Raw genomic sequence first — 27500 nt, 5'->3', positions numbered from 1 at the left:
ACTAAACATGATGACAGACTAAACATGATGACAGACTAGCCAGGGAGAACACTAAACATGATGACAGACTAAACATGATGACAGACTAGCCAGGGAGAACACTAAACATGATGACAGACTAAACATGATGACAGACTGACCAGGGAGAACACTAAACAAGATGACAGACTAACCAGGGAGAACACTAAACATGATGACAGACTAAACATGATGACAGACTAACCAGGGAGATCACAAAACATGATGACAGACTAAACAGGAAGAACACTAAACATGATGACAGACCAAACATGATGACAGACTAAACATGATGACAGACTAACCAGGGAGAACACTAAATATGATGACAGACTAAACATGATGACAGACTAAACAGGGAGAACACTAAACATGATGACAGACTAAACATGATGACAGACTAACCAGGGAGAACACTAAACATGATGACAGACTAACCAGGGAGAACACTAAACATGATAACAGACTAACCAGGGAGAACACTAAACATGATGACAGACTAACCAGGGAGAACACTAAACATGATGACCGACTAAACATGATGACAGACTAAACATGATGACAGACTAACCAGGGAGAACACTAAACATGATGACAGACTAAGCAGGGAGAACACTAAACATGATGACAGACTAAACATGATGACAGACTAACCAGGGAGAACACTAAACACTAACCAGGCAGACTGTTGTGGATACAGGGTCTTGTGGTTGGTGAGGAAGGGGAGATTTGAGGTTGTCCTGTAGTTGGTGAGGAAGGGGAGGTTTGAGGTTGTCCTGTAGTTGGTGAGGAAGGGGAGGTTTGAGGTTGTCCTGTAGTTGGTGAGGAAGGGGAGGTTTGAGGTTGTCCTGTAGTTGGTGAGGAAGCGGAGGTTTGAGGTTGTCCTGTAGTTGGTGAGGAAGGGGAGATTTGAGGTTGTCCTGTAGTTGGTGAGGTTTGAGGTTGTCCTGTAGTTGGGGAGGTGTGAGGTTGTCCTGTAGTTGGTGAGGAAGGGGAGGTTTGATGTTGTCCTGTTGTTGGTGAGGAAGGGGAGGTTTGAGGTTGTCCTGTAGTTGGTGAGGTTTGAGGTAGTCATGTGGTTGGTGAGGAAGGGGAGGTTTGAGGTTGTCCTGTAGTTGGTGAGGAAGGGGGGGGTTGAGGTTGTCCTGTAATTGGTGAGGAAGGGGAGATTTGAGGTTGTCCTGTAGTTGGGGAGGTTTGAGGTTGTCCTGTAGTTGGTGAGGAAGGGGAGATTTGAGGTTGTCCTGTAGTTGGTGAGGAAGGGGAGGTTTGAGGTTGTCCTGTAGTTGGTGAGGAAGGGGAGGTTTGAGGTAGTCCTGTAGTTGGTAAGGAAGGGAAGGTTTGAGGTTGTCGTGTAGTTGGAGAGGAAGGGGAGGTATGAGGTTGTCCTGTAGTTGGTGAGGAAGGGGAGGTTTGAGGTTGTCCTGTAGTTGGTGAGGAAGGGGAAGTTTGAGGTTGTCCTGTAGTTGGTGAGGAAGGGGAGGTTTGAGGTTGTCCTGTAGTTGGTGAGGAAGGGGAGGTTTGAGGTTGTCCTGTAGTTGGTGAGGAAGGGGAGGTTTGAGGTTGTCCTGTAGTTGGTGAGGAAGCGGAGGTTTGAGGTTGTCCTGTAGTTGGTGAGGAAGGGGAGATTTGAGGTTGTCCTGTAGTTGATGAGGAAGGGGAGGTTTGAGGTTGTCCTGTAGTTGGTGAGGAAGGGGAGGTTTGAGGTTGTCCTGTAGTTGGAGAGGAAGGGGAGGTATGAGGTTGTCCTGTAGTTGGTGAGATTTGAGGTTTGAGGTAGTCCTGTAATTAGTGAGGAAGGGGAGATTTGAGGTTGTCCTGTAGTTGGTGAGGTTTGAGGTTGTCCTGTAGTGGGTGAGGAAGGGGAGGTTTGAGGTTGTTCTGTAGTTGGTAAGGAAGGGAAGTTTTGAGGTTGTCGTGTAGTTGGAGAGGAAGGGGAGGTATGAGGTTGTCCTGTAGTTGGTGAGGAAGGGGAGGTTTGAGGTTGTCCTGTAGTTGGTGAGGAAAGGGAAGTATGAGGTTGTCCTGTAGTTGGTGAGGAAGGGGAGGTTTGAGGTTGTCCTGTAGTTGGTGAGGAAGGGGAGGTTTGAGGTTGTCCTGTAGTTGGTGAGGAAAGGGAAGTATGAGGTTGTCCTGTAGTTGGTGAGGAAGGGGAGGTTTGAGGTTGTCCTGTAGTTGGGGAGGAAGGGGAGGTTTGAGGTTGTCGTGTAGTTGGAGAGGAAGGGGAGGTATGAGGTTGTCCTGTAGTTGGTGAGGAAGGGGAGGTTTGAGGTTGTCCTGTAGTTGGGGAGGTTTGAGGTTGTCCTGTAGTTGATGAGGAAGGGGAGGTTTGAGGTAGTCCTGTAATTGGTGAGGAAGGGGAGATTTGAGGTTGTCCTGTAGTTGGTGAGGAAGGGGAGGTTTGACGTTGTCCTGTTGTTGGTGAGGAAGGGGAGGTTTGAGGTTGTCCTGTAGTTGGGGAGGAAGGGGAGGTTTGAGGTTGTCCTGTAGTTGGGGAGGTTTGTGGTTGTTCTGTAGTTGGTGAGGAAGGGGAGGTTTGAGGCAGTCCTGTAGTTGGGGAGGTTTGATGTTGTCCTGTAGTTGGTGAGGAAGGGGAGGTTTGAGGTTGTCCTGTAGTTGGGGAGGAAGCGGAGGTTTGAGGTTGTCCTGTAGTTGGTGAGGAAGGGGAGGTTTGTGGTTGTTCTGTAGTTGGTGAGGAAGGGGAGGTCTGTGGTTGTTCTGTAGTTGGTGAGGAAGGGGAGGTTTGAGGTTGTCCTGTAGTTGGTGAGGAAGGGTAGGTTTGAGGTTGTCCTGTAGTTGGTGAGGAAGGGGAGGTTTGAGGTTGTCCTGTTGTTGGTGAGGAAGGGGAGGTTTGTGGTTGTCCTGTAGTTGGTGAGGAAGGGGAGGTTTGAGGTTGTCCTGTAGTTGGGGAGGTTTGAGGTTGTCCTGTAGTTGATGAGGAAGGGGAGGTTTGAGGTAGTCCTGTAATTGGTGAGGAAGGGGAGATTTGAGGTTGTCCTGTAGTTGGTGAGGAAGGGGAAGTTTGATGTTGTCCTGTAGTTGGGGTGGAAGGGGAGGTTTGAGGTTGTCCTGTAGTTGGGGAGGTTTGAGGTTGTCCTGTAGTTGGTGAGGAAGGGGAGGTTTGAGATTGTCCTGTAGTTGGTGAGGAAGGGGAGGTTTGAGGTTGTCGTGTAGTTGGTGAGGAAGGGGAGGTTTGAGGTTGTCCTGTAGTTGGTGAGGAAGGGGAGGTTTGTGGTTGTCCTGTAGTTGGTGAGGAAGGGGAGGTTTGGGGTTGTCCTGTAGTTGGTGAGGAAGGGGAGGTTTGAGGTTGTCCTGTAGTTGGTGAGGAAGGGGAGGTATTAGGTTGTACTGTAGTTGTTGAGGAAGGGGAGGTTTGAGGTTGTCCTGTAGTTGGTGAGGAAGGGGAGGTTTGAGGTTGTCCTGTAGTTGGTGAGGAAGGGGATGTTTGAGGTTGTCCTGTAGTTGGTGAGGAAGGGGAAGTTTGAGGTTGTCCTGTAGTTGGTGAGGAAGGGGAGGTTTGAGGTTGTCCTGTAGTTGGTGAGGTTTGAGGTTGTCATGTAGTTGGTGAGGAAGGGGAGGTTTGAGGTTGTCCTGTAGTTGGTGAGGAAGGGGAGGTTTGAGGTTGTCCTGTAGTTGGTGAGGAAGGGGAGATTTGAGGTTGTCCTGTAGTTGGTGAGGAAGGGGAGGTTTGAGGTTGTCCTGTAGTTGGTGAGGAAGGGGAGGTTTGAGGTTGTCCTGTAATTAGTGAGGAAGGGGAGATTTGAGGTTGTCCTGTAGTTGGGGAGGTTTGAGGTTGTCCTGTAGTTGGTGAGGAAGGGGAGGTTTGAGGTTGTCCTGTAGTTGGTGAGGAAGGGGAGATTTGAGGTTGTCCTGTAGTTGGTGAGGAAGGGGAGGTTTGAGGTTGTCCTGTAGTTGGTGAGGAAGGGGAGGTTTGAGGTTGTCCTGTAGTTGGAGAGGAAGGGGAGGTATGAGGTTGTCCTGTAGTTGGTGAGGTTTGAGGTTGTCCTGTAGTTGGTGAGGAAGGGGAGGTTTGAGGTTGTTCTGTAGTTGGTGAGGAAGGGGAGATTTGAGGTTGTCCTGTAGTTGGTGAGGAAGGGGAGGTTTGAGGTTGTCCTGTAGTTGGTGAGGAAGGGGAGGTTTGAGGTTGTCCTGTAGTTGGAGAGGAAGGGGAGGTATGAGGTTGTCCTGTAGTTGGTGAGGTTTGAGGTTGTCCTGTAGTTGGTGAGGAAGGGGAGGTTTGAGGTTGTTCTGTAGTTGGTGAGGAAGGGGAGATTTGAGGTTGTCCTGTAGTTGGTGAGGAAGGGGAGGTTTGAGGTTGTCCTGTAGTTGGTGAGGAAGGGGAGGTTTGAGGTTGTCCTGTAGTTGGAGAGGAAGGGGAGGTATGAGGTTGTCCTGTAGTTGGTGAGGTTTGAGGTTGTCCTGTAGTTGGTGAGGAAGGGGAGGTTTGAGGTTGTTCTGTAGTTGGTGAGGAAGGGGAGATTTGAGGTTGTCCTGTAGTTGGTGAGGAAGGGGAGGTTTGAGGTTGTCCTGTAGTTGGTGAGGAAGGGGAGGTTTGAGGTTGTCCTGTAGTTGGAGAGGAAGGGGAGGTATGAGGTTGTCCTGTAGTTGGTGAGGTTTGAGGTTGTCCTGTAGTTGGTGAGGAAGGGGAGGTTTGAGGTTGTTCTGTAGTTGGTGAGGAAGGGGAGATTTGAGGTTGTCCTGTAGTTGGTGAGGAAGGGGAGGTTTGAGGTTGTCCTGTAGTTGGTGAGGAAGGGGAGGTTTAAGGTTGTCCTGTAGTTGGAGAGGAAGGGGAGGTATGAGGTTGTCCTGTAGTTGGTGAGGTTTGAGGTTGTCCTGTAGTTGGTGAGGAAGGGGAGGTTTGAGGTTGGTCTGTAGTTGGTGAGGAAGGGGAGGTTTGAGGTTGTCCTGTAGTTGGAGAGGAAGGGGAGGTATGAGGTTGTCCTGTAGTTGGTGAGGTTTGAGGTTGTCCTGTAGTTGGTAAGGAAAGGGAAGTATGAGGTTGTCCTGTAGTTGGTGAGGAAGGGGAGGTTTGAGGTTGTCCTGTAGTTGGTGAGGAAGGGGAGGTTTGAGGTTGTTCTGTAGTTGGTAAGGAAGGGAAGGTTTGAGTTTGTCGTGTAGTTGGAGAGGAAGGGGAGGTATGAGGTTGTCCTGTAGTTGGTGAGGAAGGGGAGGTTTGAGGTTGTCCTGTAGTTGGTGAGGAAAGGGAAGTATGAGTTTGTCCTGTAGTTGTTGAGGAAGGGGAGGTTTGAGGTTGTCCTGTAGTTGGTGAGGTTTGAGGTTGTCGTGTAGTTGGTGAGGAAGGGGAGGTTTGAGGTTGTCCTGTAGTTGGTGAGGAAGGGGAGGTTTGTGGTTGTCCTGTAGTTGGTGAGGAAGGGGAGGTTTGAGGTTGTCCTGTAGTTGGGGAGGAAGGGGAGGTTTGAGGTTGTCCTGTATTTGGTGAGGAAGGGTAGTTTTGAGGTTGTCCTGTAGTTGGTGAGGAAGGGGAGGTATGAGGTTGTCCTGTAGTTGTTGAGGAAGGGGAGGTTTGAGGTTGTCCTGTAGTTGGTGAGGAAGGGGATGTTTGAGGTTGTCTTGTAGTTGGTGAGGAAGGGGAAGTTTGAGGTTGTCCTGTAGTTGGTGAGGAAGGGGAGGTTTGAGGTTGTCCTGTAGTTGGTGAGGTTTGAGGTTGTCGTGTAGTTGGTGAGGAAGGGGAGGTTTGAGGTTGTCCTGTAGTTGGTGAGGAACGGGAGGTTTGAGGTTGTCCTGTAGTTGGTGAGGAAGGGGAGGTATGAGGTTGTCCTGTAGTTGTTGAGGAAGGGGAGGTTTGAGGTTGTCCTGTAGTTGGTGAGGAAGGGGATGTTTGAGGTTGTCTTGTAGTTGGTGAGGAAGGGGAAGTTTGAGGTTGTCCTGTAGTTGGTGAGGAAGGGGAGGTTTGAGGTTGTCCTGTAGTTGGTGAGGTTTGAGGTTGTCGTGTAGTTGGTGAGGAAGGGGAGGTTTGAGGTTGTCCTGTAGTTGGTGAGGAACGGGAGGTTTGAGGTTGTCCTGTAGTTGGGGAGGTTTGAGGTTGTCCTGTAGTTGGTGAGGAAGGGGAGGTTTGAGGTTGTCCTGTAGTTGGTGAGGAAGGGGAGGTTTGAGGTTGTCCTGTAGTTGGGGAGGTTTGAGGTTGTCCTGTAGTTGCTGAGGAAGGGGAGGTTTGTGGTTGTTCTGTAGTTGGTGAGGAAGGGGAGGTTTGAGGTTGTCCTGTAGTTGCTGAGGAAGGGGAGGTTTGAGGTTGTCCTGTAGTTGCTGAGGAAGGGGAGGTTTGAGGTTGTCCTCTAGTTGCTGAGGAAGGGGAGGTTTGAGGTTGTCCTCTAGTTGCTGAGGAAGGGTCTCTTTTTTCAGTATGGAGGTTACTGCCACAGTTTTCAATTGCAGATGTGACTGATGCATTTCCAGTGTTGACCACCAGGGGGCAGAGAACAGGGAGGCTTTTACTAAGGCAGTGGGCATGGGATCAAGGGAGGAGAACAAGGAGGCTTTAACTCAGGCAATGGGATCAAGGGCAGAGAACAGGGAGGCTTTAACTAAGGCATTTGGATCAAGGGAGGAGCACAGGGAGGCTTTAACAAGGGAGAAAAACTCTCTCCCTCCCTTCCTCCTTTCTCCCTCCCTCCCTCCCTCCACTCCTCTCTCTCTCGTTAAAAAGGGAGAAGACATTACGGCTGTTCACTGATGGTGAAGGCGTATCTCTGGTCTCTCCCTTCCTTCCTCCCCTTTTCCCTCTCTCTCCAGGCGCTCCATTGGCCCCCAGGAACCTGATCTCTCTCATTAACGAGACGGCTCTGTTCCTCACCTGGTCTCTCTCTCCCTCTCTCTCCAGGCGCTCCATTGGCCCCCAGGAACCTGATCTCTCTCATTAACGAGACGGCTCTGTTCCTCACCTGGTCTCTCTCTCCCTCTCTCTCCAGGCGCTCCATCGGCCCCTAGGAACCTGATCTCTCTCATTAACGAGACGGCTCTGTTCCTCACCTGGTCTCTCTCTCCCTCTCTCTCCAGGCGCTCCATCGGCCCCTAGGAACCTGATCTCTCTCATTAACGAGACGTCTCTGTTCCTCACCTGGTCTCTCTCTCCCTCTCTCTCCAGGCGCTCCATCGGCCCCTAGGAACCTGATCTCTCTCATTAACGAGACGGCTCTGTTCCTCACCTGGTCTCTCTCTCCCTCTCTCTCCAGGCGCTCCATCGGCCCCTAGGAACCTGATCTCTCTCATTAACGAGACGGCTCTGTTCCTCACCTGGTCTCCGCCTAGCGACAGCGGTGGCAGGAAGGACCTGACTTATAACATCATGTGCCAGCGCTGTGGCGCCTCCGGTGGCGAGGAGGACTGTGAGCCGTGTGAGACCGACCTGCGCTTCGTACCACGCCTCCTGGGCCTCACCGGGACCTCGGTGGCTATTCTGGACTTTGCCACACACGCCAACTACACCTTCCACGTAGAGACGGTGAATGGAGTGTCTGGACTGGGAGGAAACACCAGACCCCTGGCGAACATCACTGTTACTACTGACCAGACTGGTGAGTACTGACCAGACCCCTGGCTAACATCACTGTTACTACTGACCAGACTGGTGAGTACTGACCAGACCCCTGGCGAACATCACTGTTACTACTGACCAGACTGGTGAGTACTGACCAGACCCCTGGTTAACATCACTGTTACTACTGACCAGACTGGTGAGTACTGACCAGACCCCTGGTTAACATCACTGTTACTACTGACCAGACTGGTGAGTACTGACCAGACCCCTGGTTAACATCACTGTTACTACTGACCAGACTGGTGAGTACTGACCAGACCCCTGGTTAACATCACTGTTACTACTGACCAGACTGGTGAGTACTGACCAGACCCCTGGTTAACATCACTGTTACTACTGACCAGACCCCTGGTTAACATCACTGTTACTACTGACCAGACTGGTGAGTACTGACCAGACCCCTGGTTAACATCACTGTTACTACTGACCAGACCCCTGGTTAACATCACTGTTACTACTGACCAGACTGGTGAGTACTGACCAGACCCCTGGTTAACATCACTGTTACTACTGACCAGACTGGTGAGTACTGACCAGACCCCTGGTTAACATCACTGTTACTACTGACCAGACTGGTGAGTACTGACCAGACCCCTGGCTAACATCACTGTTACTACTGACCAGACTGGTGAGTACTGACCAGACCCCTGGTTAACATCACTGTTACTACTGACCAGACTGGTGAGTACTGACCAGACCCCTGGTTAACATCACTGTTACTACTGACCAGACCCCTGGTTAACATCACTGTTACTACTGACCAGACTGGTGAGTACTGACCAGACCCCTGGTTAACATCACTGTTACTACTGACCAGACCCCTGGTTAACATCACTGTTACTACTGACCAGACTGGTGAGTACTGACCAGACCCCTGGCGAACATCACTGTTACTACTGACCAGACTGGTGAGTACTGACCAGACCCCTGGTTAACATCTCTGTTACTACTGACCAGACTGGTGAGTACTGACCAGACCCCTGGTTAACATCACTGTTACTACTGACCAGACCCCTGGCGAACATCACTGTTACTACTGACCAGACTGGTGAGTACTGACCAGACCCCTGGTTAACATCACTGTTACTACTGACCAGACTGGTGAGTACTGACCAGACCCCTGGCGAACATCACTGTTACCACTGACCAGACTGGTGAGTACTGACCAGACCCCTGGTTAACATCACTGTTACTACTGACCAGACTGGTGAGTACTGACCAGACCCCTGGTTAACATCACTGTTACTACTGACCAGACCCCTGGCTAACATCACTGTTACTACTGACCAGACTGGTGAGTACTGACCAGACCCCTGGTTAACATCTCTGTTACTACTGACCAGACTGGTGAGTACTGACCAGACCCCTGGTTAACATCTCTGTTACTACTGACCAGACTGGTGAGTACTGACCAGACCCCTGGTTAACATCTCTGTTACTACTGACCAGACTGGTGAGTACTGACCAGACCCCTGGCGAACATCACTGTTACTACTGACCAGACTGGTGAGTACTGACCAGACCCCTGGTTAACATCTCTGTTACTAATGACCAGACCCCTGGTTAACATCTCTGTTACTACTGACCAGACTGGTGAGTACTGACCAGACCCCTGGTTAACATCACTGTTACTACTGACCAGACTGGTGAGTACTGACCAGACCCCTGGTTAACATCTCTGTTACTACTGACCAGACTGGTGAGTACTGACCAGACCCCTGGCGAACATCACTGTTACTACTGACCAGACTGGTGAGTACTGACCAGACCCCTGGTTAACATCACTGTTACTACTGACCAGACTGGTGAGTACTGACCAGACCCCTGGCTATCATCACTGTTACTACTGACCAGACTGGTGAGTACTGACCAGACCCCTGGTTAACATCACTGTTACTACTGACCAGACTGGTGAGTACTGACCAGACCCCTGGTTAACATCACTGTTACTACTGACCAGACCCCTGGTTAACATCTCTGTTACTACTGACCAGACTGGTGAGTACTGACCAGACCCCTGGTTATCATCACTGTTACTACTGACCAGACTGGTGAGTACTGACCAGACCCCTGGCTAACATCACTGTTACTACTGACCAGATTGGTGAGTACTGACCAGACCCCTGGCTATCATCACTGTTACTACTGACCAGACTGGTGAGTACTGACCAGACCACTGGTTAACATCACTGTTACTACTGACCAGACCCCTGGTTAACATCACTGTTACTACTGACCAGACTGGTGAGTACTGACCAGACCCCTGGCGAACATCACTGTTAATACTGACCAGACTGGTGAGTACTGACCAGACCCCTGGCTAACATCACTGTTACTACTGACCAGACTGGTGAGTACTGACCAGACCCCTGGTTAACATCACTGTTACTACTGACCAGACTGGTGAGTACTGACCAGACCCCTGGCTATCATCACTGTTACTACTGACCAGACTGGTGAGTACTGACCAGACCCTGGTTAACATCACTGTTACTACTGACCAGACTGGTGAGTACTGACCAGACCCCTGGTTAACATCACTGTTACTACTGACCAGACCCCTGGTTAACATCTCTGTTACTACTGACCAGACTGGTGAGTACTGACCAGACCCCTGGTTAACATCACTGTTACTACTGACCAGACTGGTGAGTACTGACCAGACCCCTGGCTATCATCACTGTTACTACTGACCAGACTGGTGAGTACTGACCAGACCCCTGGTTAACATCACTGTTACTACTGACCAGACTGGTGAGTACTGACCAGACCCCTGGTTAACATCACTGTTACTACTGACCAGACCCCTGGTTAACATCTCTGTTACTACTGACCAGACTGGTGAGTACTGACCAGACCCCTGGTTATCATCACTGTTACTACTGACCAGACTGGTGAGTACTGACCAGACCCCTGGCTAACATCACTGTTACTACTGACCAGATTGGTGAGTACTGACCAGACCCCTGGCTATCATCACTGTTACTACTGACCAGACTGGTGAGTACTGACCAGACCCCTGGTTAACATCACTGTTACTACTGACCAGACCCCTGGTTAACATCACTGTTACTACTGACCAGACTGGTGAGTACTGACCAGACCCCTGGCGAACATCACTGTTACTACTGACCAGACTGGTGAGTACTGACCAGACCCCTGGCTAACATCACTGTTACTACTGACCAGACTGGTGAGTACTGACCAGACCCCTGGTTAACATCACTGTTACTACTGACTAGACTGGTGAGTACTAACCAGACCCCTGGCTAACATCAATGTTACTACTGACCAGACTGGTGAGTACTGACCAGACCCCTGGTTAACATCACTGTTACTACTGACCAGACTGGTGAGTACTGACCAGACCCCTGGTTAACATCACTGTTACTACTGACCAGACTGGTGAGTACTGACCAGACCCCTGGTTAACATCACTGTTACTACTGACCAGACTGGTGAGTACTGACCAGACCCCTGGTTAACATCTCTGTTACTACTGACCAGACTGGTGAGTACTGACCAGACCCCTGGTTAACATCACTGTTACTACTGACCAGACCCCTGGTTAACATCACTGTTACTACTGACCAGACTGGTGAGTACTGACCAGACCCCTGGCGAACATCACTGTTACTACTGACCAGACTGGTGAGTACTGACCAGACCCCTGGTTAACATCACTGTTACTACTGACCAGACTGGTGAGTACTGACCAGACCCCTGGCGAACATCACTGTTACTACTGACCAGACTGGTGAGTACTGACCAGACCCCTGGCTAACATCACTGTTACTACTGACCAGACTGGTGAGTACTGACCAGACCCCTGGTTAACATCACTGTTACTACTGACTAGACTGGTGAGTACTAACCAGACCCCTGGCTAACATCAATGTTACTACTGACCAGACTGGTGAGTACTGACCAGACCCCTGGTTAACATCACTGTTACTACTGACCAGACTGGTGAGTACTGACCAGACCCCTGGTTAACATCACTGTTACTACTGACCAGACTGGTGAGTACTGACCAGACCCCTGGTTAACATCACTGTTACTACTGACCAGACCCCTGGTTAACATCACTGTTACTACTGACCAGACCCCTGGCTAACATCACTGTTACTACTGACCAGACTGGTGAGTACTGACCAGACCCCTGGTTAACATCACTGTTACTACTGACCAGACCCCTGGTTAACATCACTGTTACTACTGACCAGACTGGTGTGAACTGACCAGACCCCTGGTTAACATCACTGTTACTAGTGACCAGACCCCTGGTTAACATCACTGTTACTACTGACTAGACCCCTGGTTAACATCACTGTTACTACTGACCAGACTTGTGAGTACTGACCAGACCCCTGGCTAACATCTCTGTCAATGAGTTGTTGACCTCATCATGGCTCTTTGTTGTTGTCGTTATTAAATGAGTTGTTGACCTCATCATGGCGTCTCCTGAACCAAGTTTGGGGAACGTCCATGTGATTTCTCTTCCTGGTATTACAGAACATGACCGTCTGGGGTTTTAGGTTCCACTTTATAATAACCACAAACTGCACAATGGTTCGTAATGGTAGTGAACATGTTTCTGTTTTTCCCAGAGGTGCTGTGTTTGTTATATTATGCTTCCTGGTGGAGCTCTCATTATGGGGTTTACATGCAGCACATTGTGGAACACACACACACACACACACACACACACACAGAGACACACACACACACACACACACACACACACACACACACACACACACACACACACACACACACACACACACACACACACACACACACACACACACACACACACACACACACACACACACACACACAGACACACACACACACACACACACACACACACACACACACAGAGACACACACACACACACACACAGAGACACACACACACACACACACACACACACACACACACACACACACACACACACACACACACAGAGACACACACACACACACACACACAGAGACACACACACACACACACACACACACACACACACACACACACACACACACACACACACACACACACACACACGGACACACGTTCAGTCACTAGCTCCCAGGGCGTGCAGGGAGAGGGAAGCCAAGGGAGGTGCAGCCTGGGAAAGGAAGTAACATCTTTTATGTAAATATTCTATCCTGCGGGAGGCTGAGAAACAGCTTGCTCTGCTGTTCCCTTCACTTTATTCAGAGGTTGGGATTGACTCATCAAAATGGAGCTGTCAGCCCTCCTTCCCTTCTCTTCTACCTCCTCTCATCCTCTCCTCTTCCTCTCCTCTTCCTCTCCTCCTCTTCTCTTCCCCACTACCTCTTCCTCTCCTCCTCCTCTCCTCCTCTTCTCTCCCCTCTTCTCTTCCCCACTTCCTCTTCCTCTCCTCCTCTTCTCCTCTTCTCTTCCCCACTTCCTCTTCCTCTCCTCCTCCTCTCCTCCTCTTCTCTCAGCCTCTTCTCTTCCCCACTTCCTCTTCCTCTCCTCCTCCTCTCCTCCTCTTCTCTCAGCCTCTTCTCTTCCCCACTTCCTCTTCCTCTCCTCCTCTCCTCCTCTTCTCTTCCCCTCTTCCTCTTCATCTCTTCCTCTCCTCCTCCTCTCCTCCTCATTGTCTGCTAAACCTCAGAAGATCATCATTACTAAACACAATGGCAGCTCACACAGACAGACAGACAAACACTGAGAGACAGTCTGTCTGTCTGTCTGTCTGTCTGTCTGTCTGTCTGTCTGTCTGTCTGTCTGTCTGTCAGACATGAGACAATATCTTCCTAATTATCTCCAAGTTCCCTACAGAAGATAACTACCTGCTTAATGCCTTGATAATTATCTCCTAGTTTCCTACAGAAGAGAACTACCTGCTTAATGCCATGATAATTATCTCCTAGTTTCCTACAGAAGAGAACTACCTGCTTAATGCCTTGATAATTATCTCCTAGTTTCCTACAGAAGAGAACCACCTGCTTAATGCCTTGATAATTATCTCCTAGTTTCCTACAGAAGAGAACCACCTGCTTAATGCCTTGATAATTATCTCCTAGTTTCCTACAGAAGAGAACTACCTGCTTAATGCCTTGATAATTATCTCCTAGTTTCCTACAGAAGAGAACTACCTGCTTAATGCCTTGATAATTATCTCCTAGTTTCCTACAGAAGAGAACTACCTGCTTAATGCCTTGATAATTATCTCCTAGTTTCCTACAGAAGAGAACTACCTGCTTAATGCCTTGATAATTATCTCTTAGTTTCCTACAGAAGAGAACTACCTGCTTAATGCCTTGATAATTATCTCCTAGTTGCCTACAGAAGAGAACTACCTGCTTAATGCCTTGATAATTATCTCCTAGTTTCCTACAGAAGAGAACCACCTGCTTAATGCCTTGATAATTATCTCCTAGTTTCCTACAGAAGAGAACTACCTGCTTAATGCCTTGATAATTATCTCCTAGTTTCCTACAGAAGAGAACTACCTGCTTAATGCCTTGATAATTATCTCCTAGTTTCCTACAGAAGAGAACCACCTGCTTAATGCCTTGATAATTATCTCCTAGTTTCCTACAGAAGAGAACTACCTGCTTAATGCCTTGATAATTATCTCCTAGTTCCCTACAGAAGAGAACTACCTGCTTAATGCCTTGATAATTATCTCCTAGTTTCCTACAGAAGAGAACTACCTGCTTAATGCCTTGATAATTATCTCCTAGTTTCCTACAGAAGAGAACTACCTGCTTAATGCCTTGATAATTATCTCCTAGTTTCCTACAGAAGAGAACTACCTGCTTAATGCCTTGTCACCGGTGAAAACGCAACTTTTTGATAAACTTGTTGAATTTCTATTTTCATTCCAATGTAATCTACTTACTCCTCCATTTTTATTTGCATGTGTAATTGATGACACATTTAAACTAGGGAATCAAATCCAACTTGTCAAGATTAGACCGGGGAACGCTGCAAACAGGGGAGGATAAATTAATTAGGAATTATGTCTGAATAAATGTAGCATAATTAAAAGCGTAATGAGGCATTAATATGCAATTTGCAAATGATGAGAGTGAGGCAGGAAACAAATCTCCCTTAATGTGTTGGGGATAAAACCACAGATGGAGAGGAGAGGAGAGGGGAGGAGACGAGAGGAGAGGAGAGGAGAGGGGAGGAGAGGAGAGGAGAGGAGAGGAGAGGGGGGGAAGAGAGGAGAGGGAGAGGAGAGGGAGAGGAGAGGGAGAGGAGAGGAGAGGAGAGGAGAGGAGAGGAGAGGAGAGGAGAGGAGAGGAGAGGGGAGGGGAGGAGAGGTGTCAAATCTCATTCCATGAAGGGCCTAGTGTTTGCAAGTTTTGGGTTTTTCCTTTCAATGAAGTACTAGACAACCAGGTGAGGGGAGTTCCTTACTGAGACAACCAGGCGAGGGGAGTTCCTGACTGAGACAACCAGGTGAGGGGAGTTCCATACTGAGATGACCAGGTGAGGGGAGTTCCTTACTGAGATGACCAGGTGAGGGGAGTTCCATACTGAGATGACCAGGTGAGGAGAGTTCCTTACTGAGACCTAGACAACCAGGTGAGGGGAGTTCCTTACTGAAACCTAGACAACCAGGTGAGGGGAGTTCCTTACTAAGACCTAGACAACCAGGTGAGGGGAGTTCCTTACTGAGACCTAGACAACCAGGTGAGGGGAGTTCCTTACTGAGACCTAGACAACCAGGTGAGGGGAGTTCCTTACTGAAACCTAGACAACCAGGTGAGGGGAGTTCCTTACTGAAACCTAGACAACCAGGTGAGGGGAGTTCCTTACTGAGACCTAGACAACCAGGTGAGGGGAGTTCCTTACTGAGACCTAGACAACCAGGTGAGGGGAGTTCCTTACTGAGACAACCAGGTGAGGGGAGTTCCTTACTGAAACCTAGACAACCAGGTGAGGGGAGTTCCTTACTAAGACCTAGACAACCAGGTGAGGGGAGTTCCTTACTGCGACCTAGACAACCAGGTGAGGGGAGTTCCTTACTGAGACCTAGACAACCAGGTGAGGGGAGTTCCTTACTGAGACCTAGACAACCAGGTGAGGGGAGTTCCTTACTGAGACCTAGACAACCAGGTGAGGGGAGTTCCTTACTGCGACCTAGACAACCAGGTGAGGGGAGTTCCTTACTGAGACCTAGACAACCAGGTGAGGGGAGCTCCTTACTGAGACAACCAGGTGAGGGGAGTTCCTTACTAAGACCTAGACAACCAGGTGAGGGGAGTTCCTTACTGAGACCTAGACAACCAGGTGAGGGGAGCTCCTTACTGAGACAACCAGGTGAGGGGAGTTCCTTACTAAGACCTAGACAACCAGGTGAGGGGAGTTCCTTACTGAGACCTAGACAACCAGGTGAGGGGAGCTCCTTACTGAGACAACCAGGTGAGGGGAGTTCCTTACTAAGACCTAGACAACCAGGTGAGGGGAGTTCCTTACTGAGACCTAGACAACCAGGTGAGGGGAGTTCCTTACTGAGACAACCAGGTGAGGGGAGTTCCTTACTAAGACCTAGACAACCAGGTGAGGGGAGTTCCTTACTGAGACCTAGACAACCAGGTGAGGGGAGCTCCTTACTGAAACCTAGACGACCAGGTGAGGGGAGTTCCTTACTGAGATCTAGACAACCAGGTGAGGGGAGTTCCTTACTGAGACCTAGACAACCAGGTGAGGGGAGTTCCTTACTGAGACCTAGACAACCAGGTGAGGGGAGTTCCTTACTGAGACCTAGACAACCAGGTGAGGGGAGTTCCTTACTGAGACCTAGACAACCAGGTGAGGGGAGTTCCTTACTGAGATCTAGACAACCAGGTGAGGGGAGTTCCTTACTGAGACCTGGACAACCAGGTGAGGGGAGTTCCTTACTGAGACCTAGACAACCAGGTGAGGGGAGTTCCTTACTGAGACCTAGACAACCAGGTGAGGGGAGTTCCTTACTGAGACCTAGACAACCAGGTGAGGGGAGTTCCTTACTGAGACCTAGACAACCAGGTGAGGGGAGTTCCTTACTGAAACCTAGACAACCAGGTGAGGGGAGTTCCTTACTGAGACCTAGACAACCAGGTGAGGGGAGTTCCTTACTGAGACCTAGACAACCAGGTGAGGGGAGTTCCTTACTGAAACCTAGACAACCAGGTGAGGGGAGTTCCTTACTGAGACCTAGACAACCAGGTGAGGGGAGTTCCTTACTGAGACCTAGACAACCAGGTGAGGGGAGTTCCTTACTGCGACCTAGACAACCAGGTGAGGGGAGTTCCTTACTGAGACCTAGACAACCAGGTGAGGGGAGCTCCTTACTGAGACAACCAGGTGAGGGGAGTTCCTTACTAAGACCTAGACAACCAGGTGAGGGGAGTTCCTTACTGAGACCTAGACAACCAGGTGAGGGGAGCTCCTTACTGAGACAACCAGGTGAGGGGAGTTCCTTACTAAGACCTAGACAACCAGGTGAGGGGAGTTCCTTACTGAGACCTAGACAACCAGGTGAGGGGAGCTCCTTACTGAGACAACCAGGTGAGGGGAGTTCCTTACTAAGACCTAGACAACCAGGTGAGGGGAGTTCCTTACTGAGACCTAGACAACCAGGTGAGGGGAGTTCCTTACTGAGACAACCAGGTGAGGGGAGTTCCTTACTAAGACCTAGACAACCAGGTGAGGGGAGTTCCTTACTGAGACCTAGACAACCAGGTGAGGGGAGCTCCTTACTGAAACCTAGACGACCAGGTGAGGGGAGTTCCTTACTGAGATCTAGACAACCAGGTGAGGGGAGTTCCTTACTGAGACCTAGACAACCAGGTGAGGGGAGTTCCTTACTGAGACCTAGACAACCAGGTGAGGGGAGTTCCTTACTGAGACCTAGACAACCAGGTGAGGGGAGTTCCTTACTGAGACCTAGACAACCAGGTGAGGGGAGTTCCTTACTGAGATCTAGACAACCAGGTGAGGGGAGTTCCTTACTGAGACCTGGACAACCAGGTGAGGGGAGTTCCTTACTGAGACCTAGACAACCAGGTGAGGGGAGTTCCTTACTGAGACCTAGACAACCAGGTGAGGGGAGTTCCTTACTGAGACCTAGACAACCAGGTGAGGGGAGTTCCTTACTGAGACCTAGACAACCAGGTGAGGGGAGTTCCTTACTGAAACCTAGACAACCAGGTGAGGGGAGTTCCTTACTGAGACCTAGACAACCAGGTGAGGGGAGTTCCTTACTGAGACCTAGACAACCAGGTGAGGGGAGTTCCTTACTGAAACCTAGACAACCAGGTGAGGGGAGTTCCTTACTGAGACCTAGACAACCAGGTGAGGGGAGTTCCTTACTGAGACCTAGACAACCAGGTGAGGGGAGTTCCTTACTGAGATCTAGACAACCAGGTGAGGGGAGTTCCTTACTGAGACCTAGACAACCAGGTGAGGGGAGTTCCTTACTGAGACCTAGACAACCAGGTGAGGGGAGTTCCTTACTGAGACAACCAGGTGAGGGGAGTTCCTTACTGAGACCTAGACAACCAGGTGAGGGGAGTTTCTTACTGAGACCTAGACAACCAGGTGAGGGGAGTTCCTTACTGAGACCTAGACAACCAGGTGAGGGGAGTTCCTTACTGAGATCTAGACAACCAGGTGAGGGGAGTTCCTTACTGAGACCTAGACAACCAGGTGAGGGGAGTTCCTTACTGAGACAACCAGGTGAGGGGAGTTCCTTACTGAGACCTAGACAACCAGGTGAGGGGAGTTCCTTACTGAGACCTAGACAACCAGGTGAGGGGAGTTCCTTACTGAGACCTAGACAACCAGTTGAGGGGAGTTCCTTACTGAGACCTAGACAACCAGGTGAGGGGAGTTCCTTACTGAGACACCCAGGTGAGGGGAGTTCCTTACTAAGACCTAGACAACCAGGTGAGGGGAGTTCCTTACTGAGACCTGGACAACCAGGTGAGGGGAGTTCCTTACTGAGACAACCAGGTGAGGGGAGTTCCTTACTGAGACAACCAGGTGAGGGGAGTTCCTTACTGAGACAACCAGGTGAGGGGAGTTCCTTACTGAGACAACCAGGTGAGGGGAGTTCCTTACCTGGTTGTGGGTGGATCGATAAACTCAGACACTCGGCCCTCTGTGGAATGAGTTCGACACGTGGCCTTTCGGTAGTGCACTGAAGTAGTGCACTAAAGTAGTGCACTGTAGGGAAAAGGGTGCCATTTGGTCTAAAGGGGTGCACTATGTAGGGAATAGGGTGCCATTTGGTATAAAGTAGTGCACTATATGGGGAATAGTGTTCTATTTGGTCTAAAATAGTGCACTATGTAGGGAACAGGGTGCCATTTGGTCTAAAGTAGTGCACTATGTGGGGAATAGGGTGCCATTTGGTTTAAAGTAGTGCACTATGGAGGGAATAGGGTGCCATTTGGTCTAAAGTAGTGCACTATGTAGGGAATAGGGTGCCATTTGGTTTAAAGTAGTGCACTATGTAGGGAATAGGGTGCCATTTGGTCTAAAGTAGTGCACTATGGAGGGAATAGGGTGCCATTTGGTCTAAAGATGTTGACCCTCTCTCAGGGATCAACAAGTATATATATCTCAGCGATAGACACATCACTTCTGTTGCTGGCTCCCATCATCAGAGTAGACAGACACTGATGGAGAAGCAATCTGTATTATAGACAGACAGACAGACACTGATGGAGAAGCAGTCTGTATTATAGACAGACAGACAGACACTGATGGAGAAGCAGTCTGTATTATAGACAGACTCACACTGATGGAGAAGCAGTCTGTATTATAGACAGACAGACTGACACTGATGGAGAAGCAGTCTGTATTATAGACAGACAGACAGACACTGATGGAGAAGCAGTCTGTATTATAAACAGACAGACTGACACTGATGGAGAAGCAGTCTGTATTATAGACAGACAGACAGACACTGATGGAGAAGCAGTCTGTATTATAGACAAACTGACACTGATGGAGAAGCAGTCTGTATTATAGACAGACAGACAGACACTGATGGAGAAGCAGTCTGTATTATAGACAGACTGACACTGATGGAGAAGCAGTCTGTATTATAGACAGACAGACTGACACTGATGGAGAAGCAGTCTGTATTATAAACAGACAGACAGACACTGATGGAGAAGCAGTCTGTATTATAGACAGACAGACTGACACAGATGGAGAAGCAGTCTGTATTATAGACAGACAGACAGACACTGATGGAGAAGCAGTCTGTATTATAGACAGACAGACTGACACTGATGGAGAAGCAGTCTGTATTATAAACAGACAGACAGACACTGATGGAGAAGCAGTCTGTATTATAGACAGACAGACTGACACTGATGGAGAAGCAGTCTGTATTATAGACAAACTGACACTGATGGAGAAGCAGTCTGTATTATAGACAGACTGACACTGATGGAGAAGCAGTCTGTATTATAAACAGACAGACACTGATGGAGAAGCAGTCTGTATTATAGACAGACAGACTGACACTGATGGAGAAGCAGTCTGTATTATAGACAGACAGACACTGATGGAGAAGCAGTCTGTATTATAAACAGACAGACTGACACTGATGGAGAAGCAGTCTGTATTATAGACAGACTGACACTGATGGAGAAGCAGTCTGTATTATAGACAGACAGACACTGATGGAGAAGCAGTCTGTATTATAGACAGACAGACTGACACTGATGGAGAAGCAGTCTGTATTATAGACAGACAGACTCACACTGATGGAGAAGCAGTCTGTATTATAGACAGAGAGACTGACACTGATGGAGAAGCAGTCTGTATTATAGACAGACAGACACTGATGGAGAAGCAGTCTGTATTATAGACAGACAGACTGACACAGATGGAGAAGCAGTCTGTATTATAGACAGACAGACAGACACTGATGGAGAAGCAGTCTGTATTATAGACAGACAGACAGACACTGATGGAGAAGCAGTCTGTATTATAGACAAACTGACACTGATGGAGAAGCAGTCTGTATTATAGACAGACAGACAGACACTGATGGAGAAGCAGTCTGTATTATAGACAGACTGACACTGATGGAGAAGCAGTCTGTATTATAGACAGACAGACTGACACTGATGGAGAAGCAGTCTGTATTATAAACAGACAGACAGACACTGATGGAGAAGCAGTCTGTATTATAGACAGACAGACTGACACAGATGGAGAAGCAGTCTGTATTATAGACAGACAGACAGACACTGATGGAGAAGCAGTCTGTATTATAGACAGACAGACTGACACTGATGGAGAAGCAGTCTGTATTATAAACAGACAGACAGACACTGATGGAGAAGCAGTCTGTATTATAGACAGACAGACTGACACTGATGGAGAAGCAGTCTGTATTATAGACAAACTGACACTGATGGAGAAGCAGTCTGTATTATAGACAGACTGACACTGATGGAGAAGCAGTCTGTATTATAAACAGACAGACACTGATGGAGAAGCAGTCTGTATTATAGACAGACAGACTGACACTGATGGAGAAGCAGTCTGTATTATAAACAGACAGACAGACACTGATGGAGAAGCAGTCTGTATTATAGACAGACAGACTGACACAGATGGAGAAGCAGTCTGTATTATAGACAGACAGACAGACACTGATGGAGAAGCAGTCTGTATTATAGACAGACAGACTGACACTGATGGAGAAGCAGTCTGTATTATAAACAGACAGACAGACACTGATGGAGAAGCAGTCTGTATTATAGACAGACAGACTGACACTGATGGAGAAGCAGTCTGTATTATAGACAAACTGACACTGATGGAGAAGCAGTCTGTATTATAGACAGACTGACACTGATGGAGAAGCAGTCTGTATTATAAACAGACAGACACTGATGGAGAAGCAGTCTGTATTATAGACAGACAGACTGACACTGATGGAGAAGCAGTCTGTATTATAGACAGACAGACACTGATGGAGAAGCAGTCTGTATTATAAACAGACAGACTGACACTGATGGAGAAGCAGTCTGTATTATAGACAGACTGACACTGATGGAGAAGCAGTCTGTATTATAGACAGACAGACACTGATGGAGAAGCAGTCTGTATTATAGACAGACAGACTGACACTGATGGAGAAGCAGTCTGTATTATAGACAGACAGACTCACACTGATGGAGAAGCAGTCTGTATTATAGACAGAGAGACTGACACTGATGGAGAAGCAGTCTGTATTATAGACAGACAGACACTGATGGAGAAGCAGTCTGTATTATAGACAGACAGACTGACACAGATGGAGAAGCAGTCTGTATTATAGACAGACAGACAGACACTGATGGAGAAGCAGTCTGTATTATAGACAGACAGACAGACAGACACTGATGGAGAAGCAGTCTGTATTATAGACAAACTGACACTGATGGAGAAGCAGTCTGTATTATAGACAGACAGACAGACACTGATGGAGAAGCAGTCTGTATTATAGACAGACTGACACTGATGGAGAAGCAGTCTGTATTATAGACAGACAGACTGACACTGATGGAGAAGCAGTCTGTATTATAAACAGACAGACAGACACTGATGGAGAAGCAGTCTGTATTATAGACAGACAGACTGACACAGATGGAGAAGCAGTCTGTATTATAGACAGACAGACAGACACTGATGGAGAAGCAGTCTGTATTATAGACAGACAGACTGACACTGATGGAGAAGCAGTCTGTATTATAAACAGACAGACAGACACTGATGGAGAAGCAGTCTGTATTATAGACAGACAGACTGACACTGATGGAGAAGCAGTCTGTATTATAGACAAACTGACACTGATGGAGAAGCAGTCTGTATTATAGACAGACTGACACTGATGGAGAAGCAGTCTGTATTATAAACAGACAGACACTGATGGAGAAGCAGTCTGTATTATAGACAGACAGACTGACACTGATGGAGAAGCAGTCTGTATTATAGACAGACAGACACTGATGGAGAAGCAGTCTGTATTATAAACAGACAGACTGACACTGATGGAGAAGCAGTCTGTATTATAGACAGACTGACACTGATGGAGAAGCAGTCTGTATTATAGACAGACAGACACTGATGGAGAAGCAGTCTGTATTATAGACAGACAGACTGACACTGATGGAGAAGCAGTCTGTATTATAGACAGACAGACTCACACTGATGGAGAAGCAGTCTGTATTATAGACAGAGAGACTGACACTGATGGAGAAGCAGTCTGTATTATAGACAGACAGACACTGATGGAGAAGCAGTCTGTATTATAGACAGACAGACTGACACAGATGGAGAAGCAGTCTGTATTATAGACAGACAGACAGACACTGATGGAGAAGCAGTCTGTATTATAGACAGACAGACAGACACTGATGGAGAAGCAGTCTGTATTATAGACAAACTGACACTGATGGAGAAGCAGTCTGTATTATAGACAGACAGACAGACACTGATGGAGAAGCAGTCTGTATTATAGACAGACTGACACTGATGGAGAAGCAGTCTGTATTATAGACAGACAGACTGACACTGATGGAGAAGCAGTCTGTATTATAAACAGACAGACAGACACTGATGGAGAAGCAGTCTGTATTATAGACAGACAGACTGACACAGATGGAGAAGCAGTCTGTATTATAGACAGACAGACAGACACTGATGGAGAAGCAGTCTGTATTATAGACAGACAGACTGACACTGATGGAGAAGCAGTCTGTATTATAAACAGACAGACAGACACTGATGGAGAAGCAGTCTGTATTATAGACAGACAGACTGACACTGATGGAGAAGCAGTCTGTATTATAGACAAACTGACACTGATGGAGAAGCAGTCTGTATTATAGACAGACTGACACTGATGGAGAAGCAGTCTGTATTATAAACAGACAGACACTGATGGAGAAGCAGTCTGTATTATAGACAGACAGACTGACACTGATGGAGAAGCAGTCTGTATTATAGACAGACAGACACTGATGGAGAAGCAGTCTGTATTATAAACAGACAGACTGACACTGATGGAGAAGCAGTCTGTATTATAGACAGACTGACACTGATGGAGAAGCAGTCTGTATTATAGACAGACAGACACTGATGGAGAAGCAGTCTGTATTATAGACAGACAGACTGACACTGATGGAGAAGCAGTCTGTATTATAGACAGACAGACTCACACTGATGGAGAAGCAGTCTGTATTATAGACAGACAGACTGACACTGATGGAGAAGCAGTCTGTATTATAGACAGACAGACACTGATGGAGAAGCAGTCTGTATTATAAACAGACAGACACTGATGGAGAAGCAGTCTGTATTATAGACAGACAGACTGACACTGATGGAGAAGCAGTCTGTATTATAGACAGACAGACACTTATGGAGAAGCAGTCTGTATTATAGACAGACAGACACTGATGGAGAAGCAGTCTGTATTATAGACAGACAGACTGACACTGATGGAGAAGCAGTCTTTATTATAGACAGACTCACACTGATGGAGAAGCAGTCTGTATTGTAAACAGACAGACACTGATTGAGAAGCAGTCTGTATTATAGACAGACAGACAGACACTGATGGAGAAGCAGTCTGTATTATAGACAGACAGACACTGATGGAGAAGCAGTCTGTATTATAAACAGACAGACACTGATGGAGAAGCAGTCTGTATTATAGACAGACAGACTGACACTGATGGAGAAGCAGTCTGTATTATAGACAGACAGACTCACACTGATGGAGAAGCAGTCTGTATTTTAGACAGACAGACTGACACTGATGGAGAAGCAGTCTGTATTATAAACAGACAGACACTGATTGAGAAGCAGTCTGTATTATAGACAGACAGACTGACACTGATGGAGAAGCAGTCTGTATTATAGACAGACAGACACTGATGGAGAAGCAGTCTGTATTATAGACAGACAGACTGACACTGATGGAGAAGCAGTCTGTATTATAGACAGACTCACACAGATGGAGAAGCAGTCTGTATTATAGACAGACTGACACTGATGGAGAAGCAGTCTGTATTATAGACAGACTGACAGACACTGATGGAGAGGCAGTCTGTATTATAGACAGACTGACACTGATGGAGAAGCAGTCTGTATTATAGACAGACTGACACAGATGGAGAAGCAGTCTGTATTGTAGACAGACTGACACTGATGGAGAAGCAGTCTGTATTATAGACAGACAGACACAGATGGAGAAGCAGTCTGTATTATAGACTGACAGACACTGATGGAGAAGCAGTCTGTATTGTAAACAGACAGACACTGATTGAGAAGCAGTCTGTATTATAGACAGACAGACAGACACTGATGGAGAAGCAGTCTGTATTATAGACAGACAGACACTGATGGAGAAGCAGTCTGTATTATAAACAGACAGACACTGATGGAGAAGCAGTCTGTATTATAGACAGACAGACTGACACTGATGGAGAAGCAGTCTGTATTATAGACAGACAGACTCACACTGATGGAGAAGCAGTCTGTATTTTAGACAGACAGACTGACACTGATGGAGAAGCAGTCTGTATTATAAACAGACAGACACTGATTGAGAAGCAGTCTGTATTATAGACAGACAGACTGACACTGATGGAGAAGCAGTCTGTATTATAGACAGACAGACACTGATGGAGAAGCAGTCTGTATTATAGACAGACAGACTGACACTGATGGAGAAGCAGTCTGTATTATAGACAGACTCACACAGATGGAGAAGCAGTCTGTATTATAGACAGACTGACACTGATGGAGAAGCAGTCTGTATTATAGACAGACTGACAGACACTGATGGAGAGGCAGTCTGTATTATAGACAGACTGACACTGATGGAGAAGCAGTCTGTATTATAGACAGACTGACACAGATGGAGAAGCAGTCTGTATTGTAGACAGACTGACACTGATGGAGAAGCAGTCTGTATTATAGACAGACAGACACAGATGGAGAAGCAGTCTGTATTATAGACTGACAGACACTGATGGAGAAGCAGTCTGTATTATAGACAGACAGACAGACACTGATGGAGAAGCAGTCTGTATTATAGACAGACTGACACTGATGGAGAAGCAGTCTGTATTATAGACAGACAGACTGACACTGATGGAGAAGCAGTCTGTATTATAAACAGACAGACAGACACTGATGGAGAAGCAGTCTGTATTATAGACAGACAGACTGACACAGATGGAGAAGCAGTCTGTATTATAGACAGACAGACAGACACTGATGGAGAAGCAGTCTGTATTATAGACAGACAGACTGACACTGATGGAGAAGCAGTCTGTATTATAAACAGACAGACAGACACTGATGGAGAAGCAGTCTGTATTATAGACAGACAGACTGACACTGATGGAGAAGCAGTCTGTATTATAGACAAACTGACACTGATGGAGAAGCAGTCTGTATTATAGACAGACTGACACTGATGGAGAAGCAGTCTGTATTATAAACAGACAGACACTGATGGAGAAGCAGTCTGTATTATAGACAGACAGACTGACACTGATGGAGAAGCAGTCTGTATTATAGACAGACAGACACTGATGGAGAAGCAGTCTGTATTATAAACAGACAGACTGACACTGATGGAGAAGCAGTCTGTATTATAGACAGACTGACACTGATGGAGAAGCAGTCTGTATTATAGACAGACAGACACTGATGGAGAAGCAGTCTGTATTATAGACAGACAGACTGACACTGATGGAGAAGCAGTCTGTATTATAGACAGACAGACTCACACTGATGGAGAAGCAGTCTGTATTATAGACAGAGAGACTGACACTGATGGAGAAGCAGTCTGTATTATAGACAGACAGACACTGATGGAGAAGCAGTCTGTATTATAGACAGACAGACTGACACAGATGGAGAAGCAGTCTGTATTATAGACAGACAGACAGACACTGATGGAGAAGCAGTCTGTATTATAGACAGACAGACAGACAGACACTGATGGAGAAGCAGTCTGTATTATAGACAAACTGACACTGATGGAGAAGCAGTCTGTATTATAGACAGACAGACAGACACTGATGGAGAAGCAGTCTGTATTATAGACAGACTGACACTGATGGAGAAGCAGTCTGTATTATAGACAGACAGACTGACACTGATGGAGAAGCAGTCTGTATTATAAACAGACAGACAGACACTGATGGAGAAGCAGTCTGTATTATAGACAGACAGACTGACACAGATGGAGAAGCAGTCTGTATTATAGACAGACAGACAGACACTGATGGAGAAGCAGTCTGTATTATAGACAGACAGACTGACACTGATGGAGAAGCAGTCTGTATTATAAACAGACAGACAGACACTGATGGAGAAGCAGTCTGTATTATAGACAGACAGACTGACACTGATGGAGAAGCAGTCTGTATTATAGACAAACTGACACTGATGGAGAAGCAGTCTGTATTATAGACAGACTGACACTGATGGAGAAGCAGTCTGTATTATAAACAGACAGACACTGATGGAGAAGCAGTCTGTATTATAGACAGACAGACTGACACTGATGGAGAAGCAGTCTGTATTATAGACAGACAGACACTGATGGAGAAGCAGTCTGTATTATAAACAGACAGACTGACACTGATGGAGAAGCAGTCTGTATTATAGACAGACTGACACTGATGGAGAAGCAGTCTGTATTATAGACAGACAGACACTGATGGAGAAGCAGTCTGTATTATAGACAGACAGACTGACACTGATGGAGAAGCAGTCTGTATTATAGACAGACAGACTCACACTGATGGAGAAGCAGTCTGTATTATAGACAGACAGACTGACACTGATGGAGAAGCAGTCTGTATTATAGACAGACAGACACTGATGGAGAAGCAGTCTGTATTATAAACAGAC

The 27500-nt window shown here is 47.4% G+C and overlaps 1 protein-coding gene across 1 annotated transcript in view; it reads left to right on the top strand.

Annotated features, from left to right (window-relative positions):
• LOC135537440 (ephrin type-A receptor 6-like) overlaps positions 1-27500 on the top strand; it is a 247500-nt gene that overhangs the window by 140006 nt on the left and 79994 nt on the right. The window contains exon 9 of the mRNA XM_064963605.1: positions 7209-7550. Coding sequence (XP_064819677.1) covers positions 7209-7550 — 342 coding nt within the window. The remainder of the gene's footprint in view (positions 1-7208; positions 7551-27500) is intronic.

This window comes from Oncorhynchus masou, unplaced genomic scaffold, assembly GCF_036934945.1.
Source record: "Oncorhynchus masou masou isolate Uvic2021 unplaced genomic scaffold, UVic_Omas_1.1 unplaced_scaffold_779, whole genome shotgun sequence".
In the NCBI taxonomy this organism is placed as follows: domain Eukaryota; kingdom Metazoa; phylum Chordata; class Actinopteri; order Salmoniformes; family Salmonidae; genus Oncorhynchus; species Oncorhynchus masou.
The sequence above is the reverse complement of the archived record's forward strand: the minus strand, read 5'-3'. Positions and strand labels throughout refer to the sequence as shown.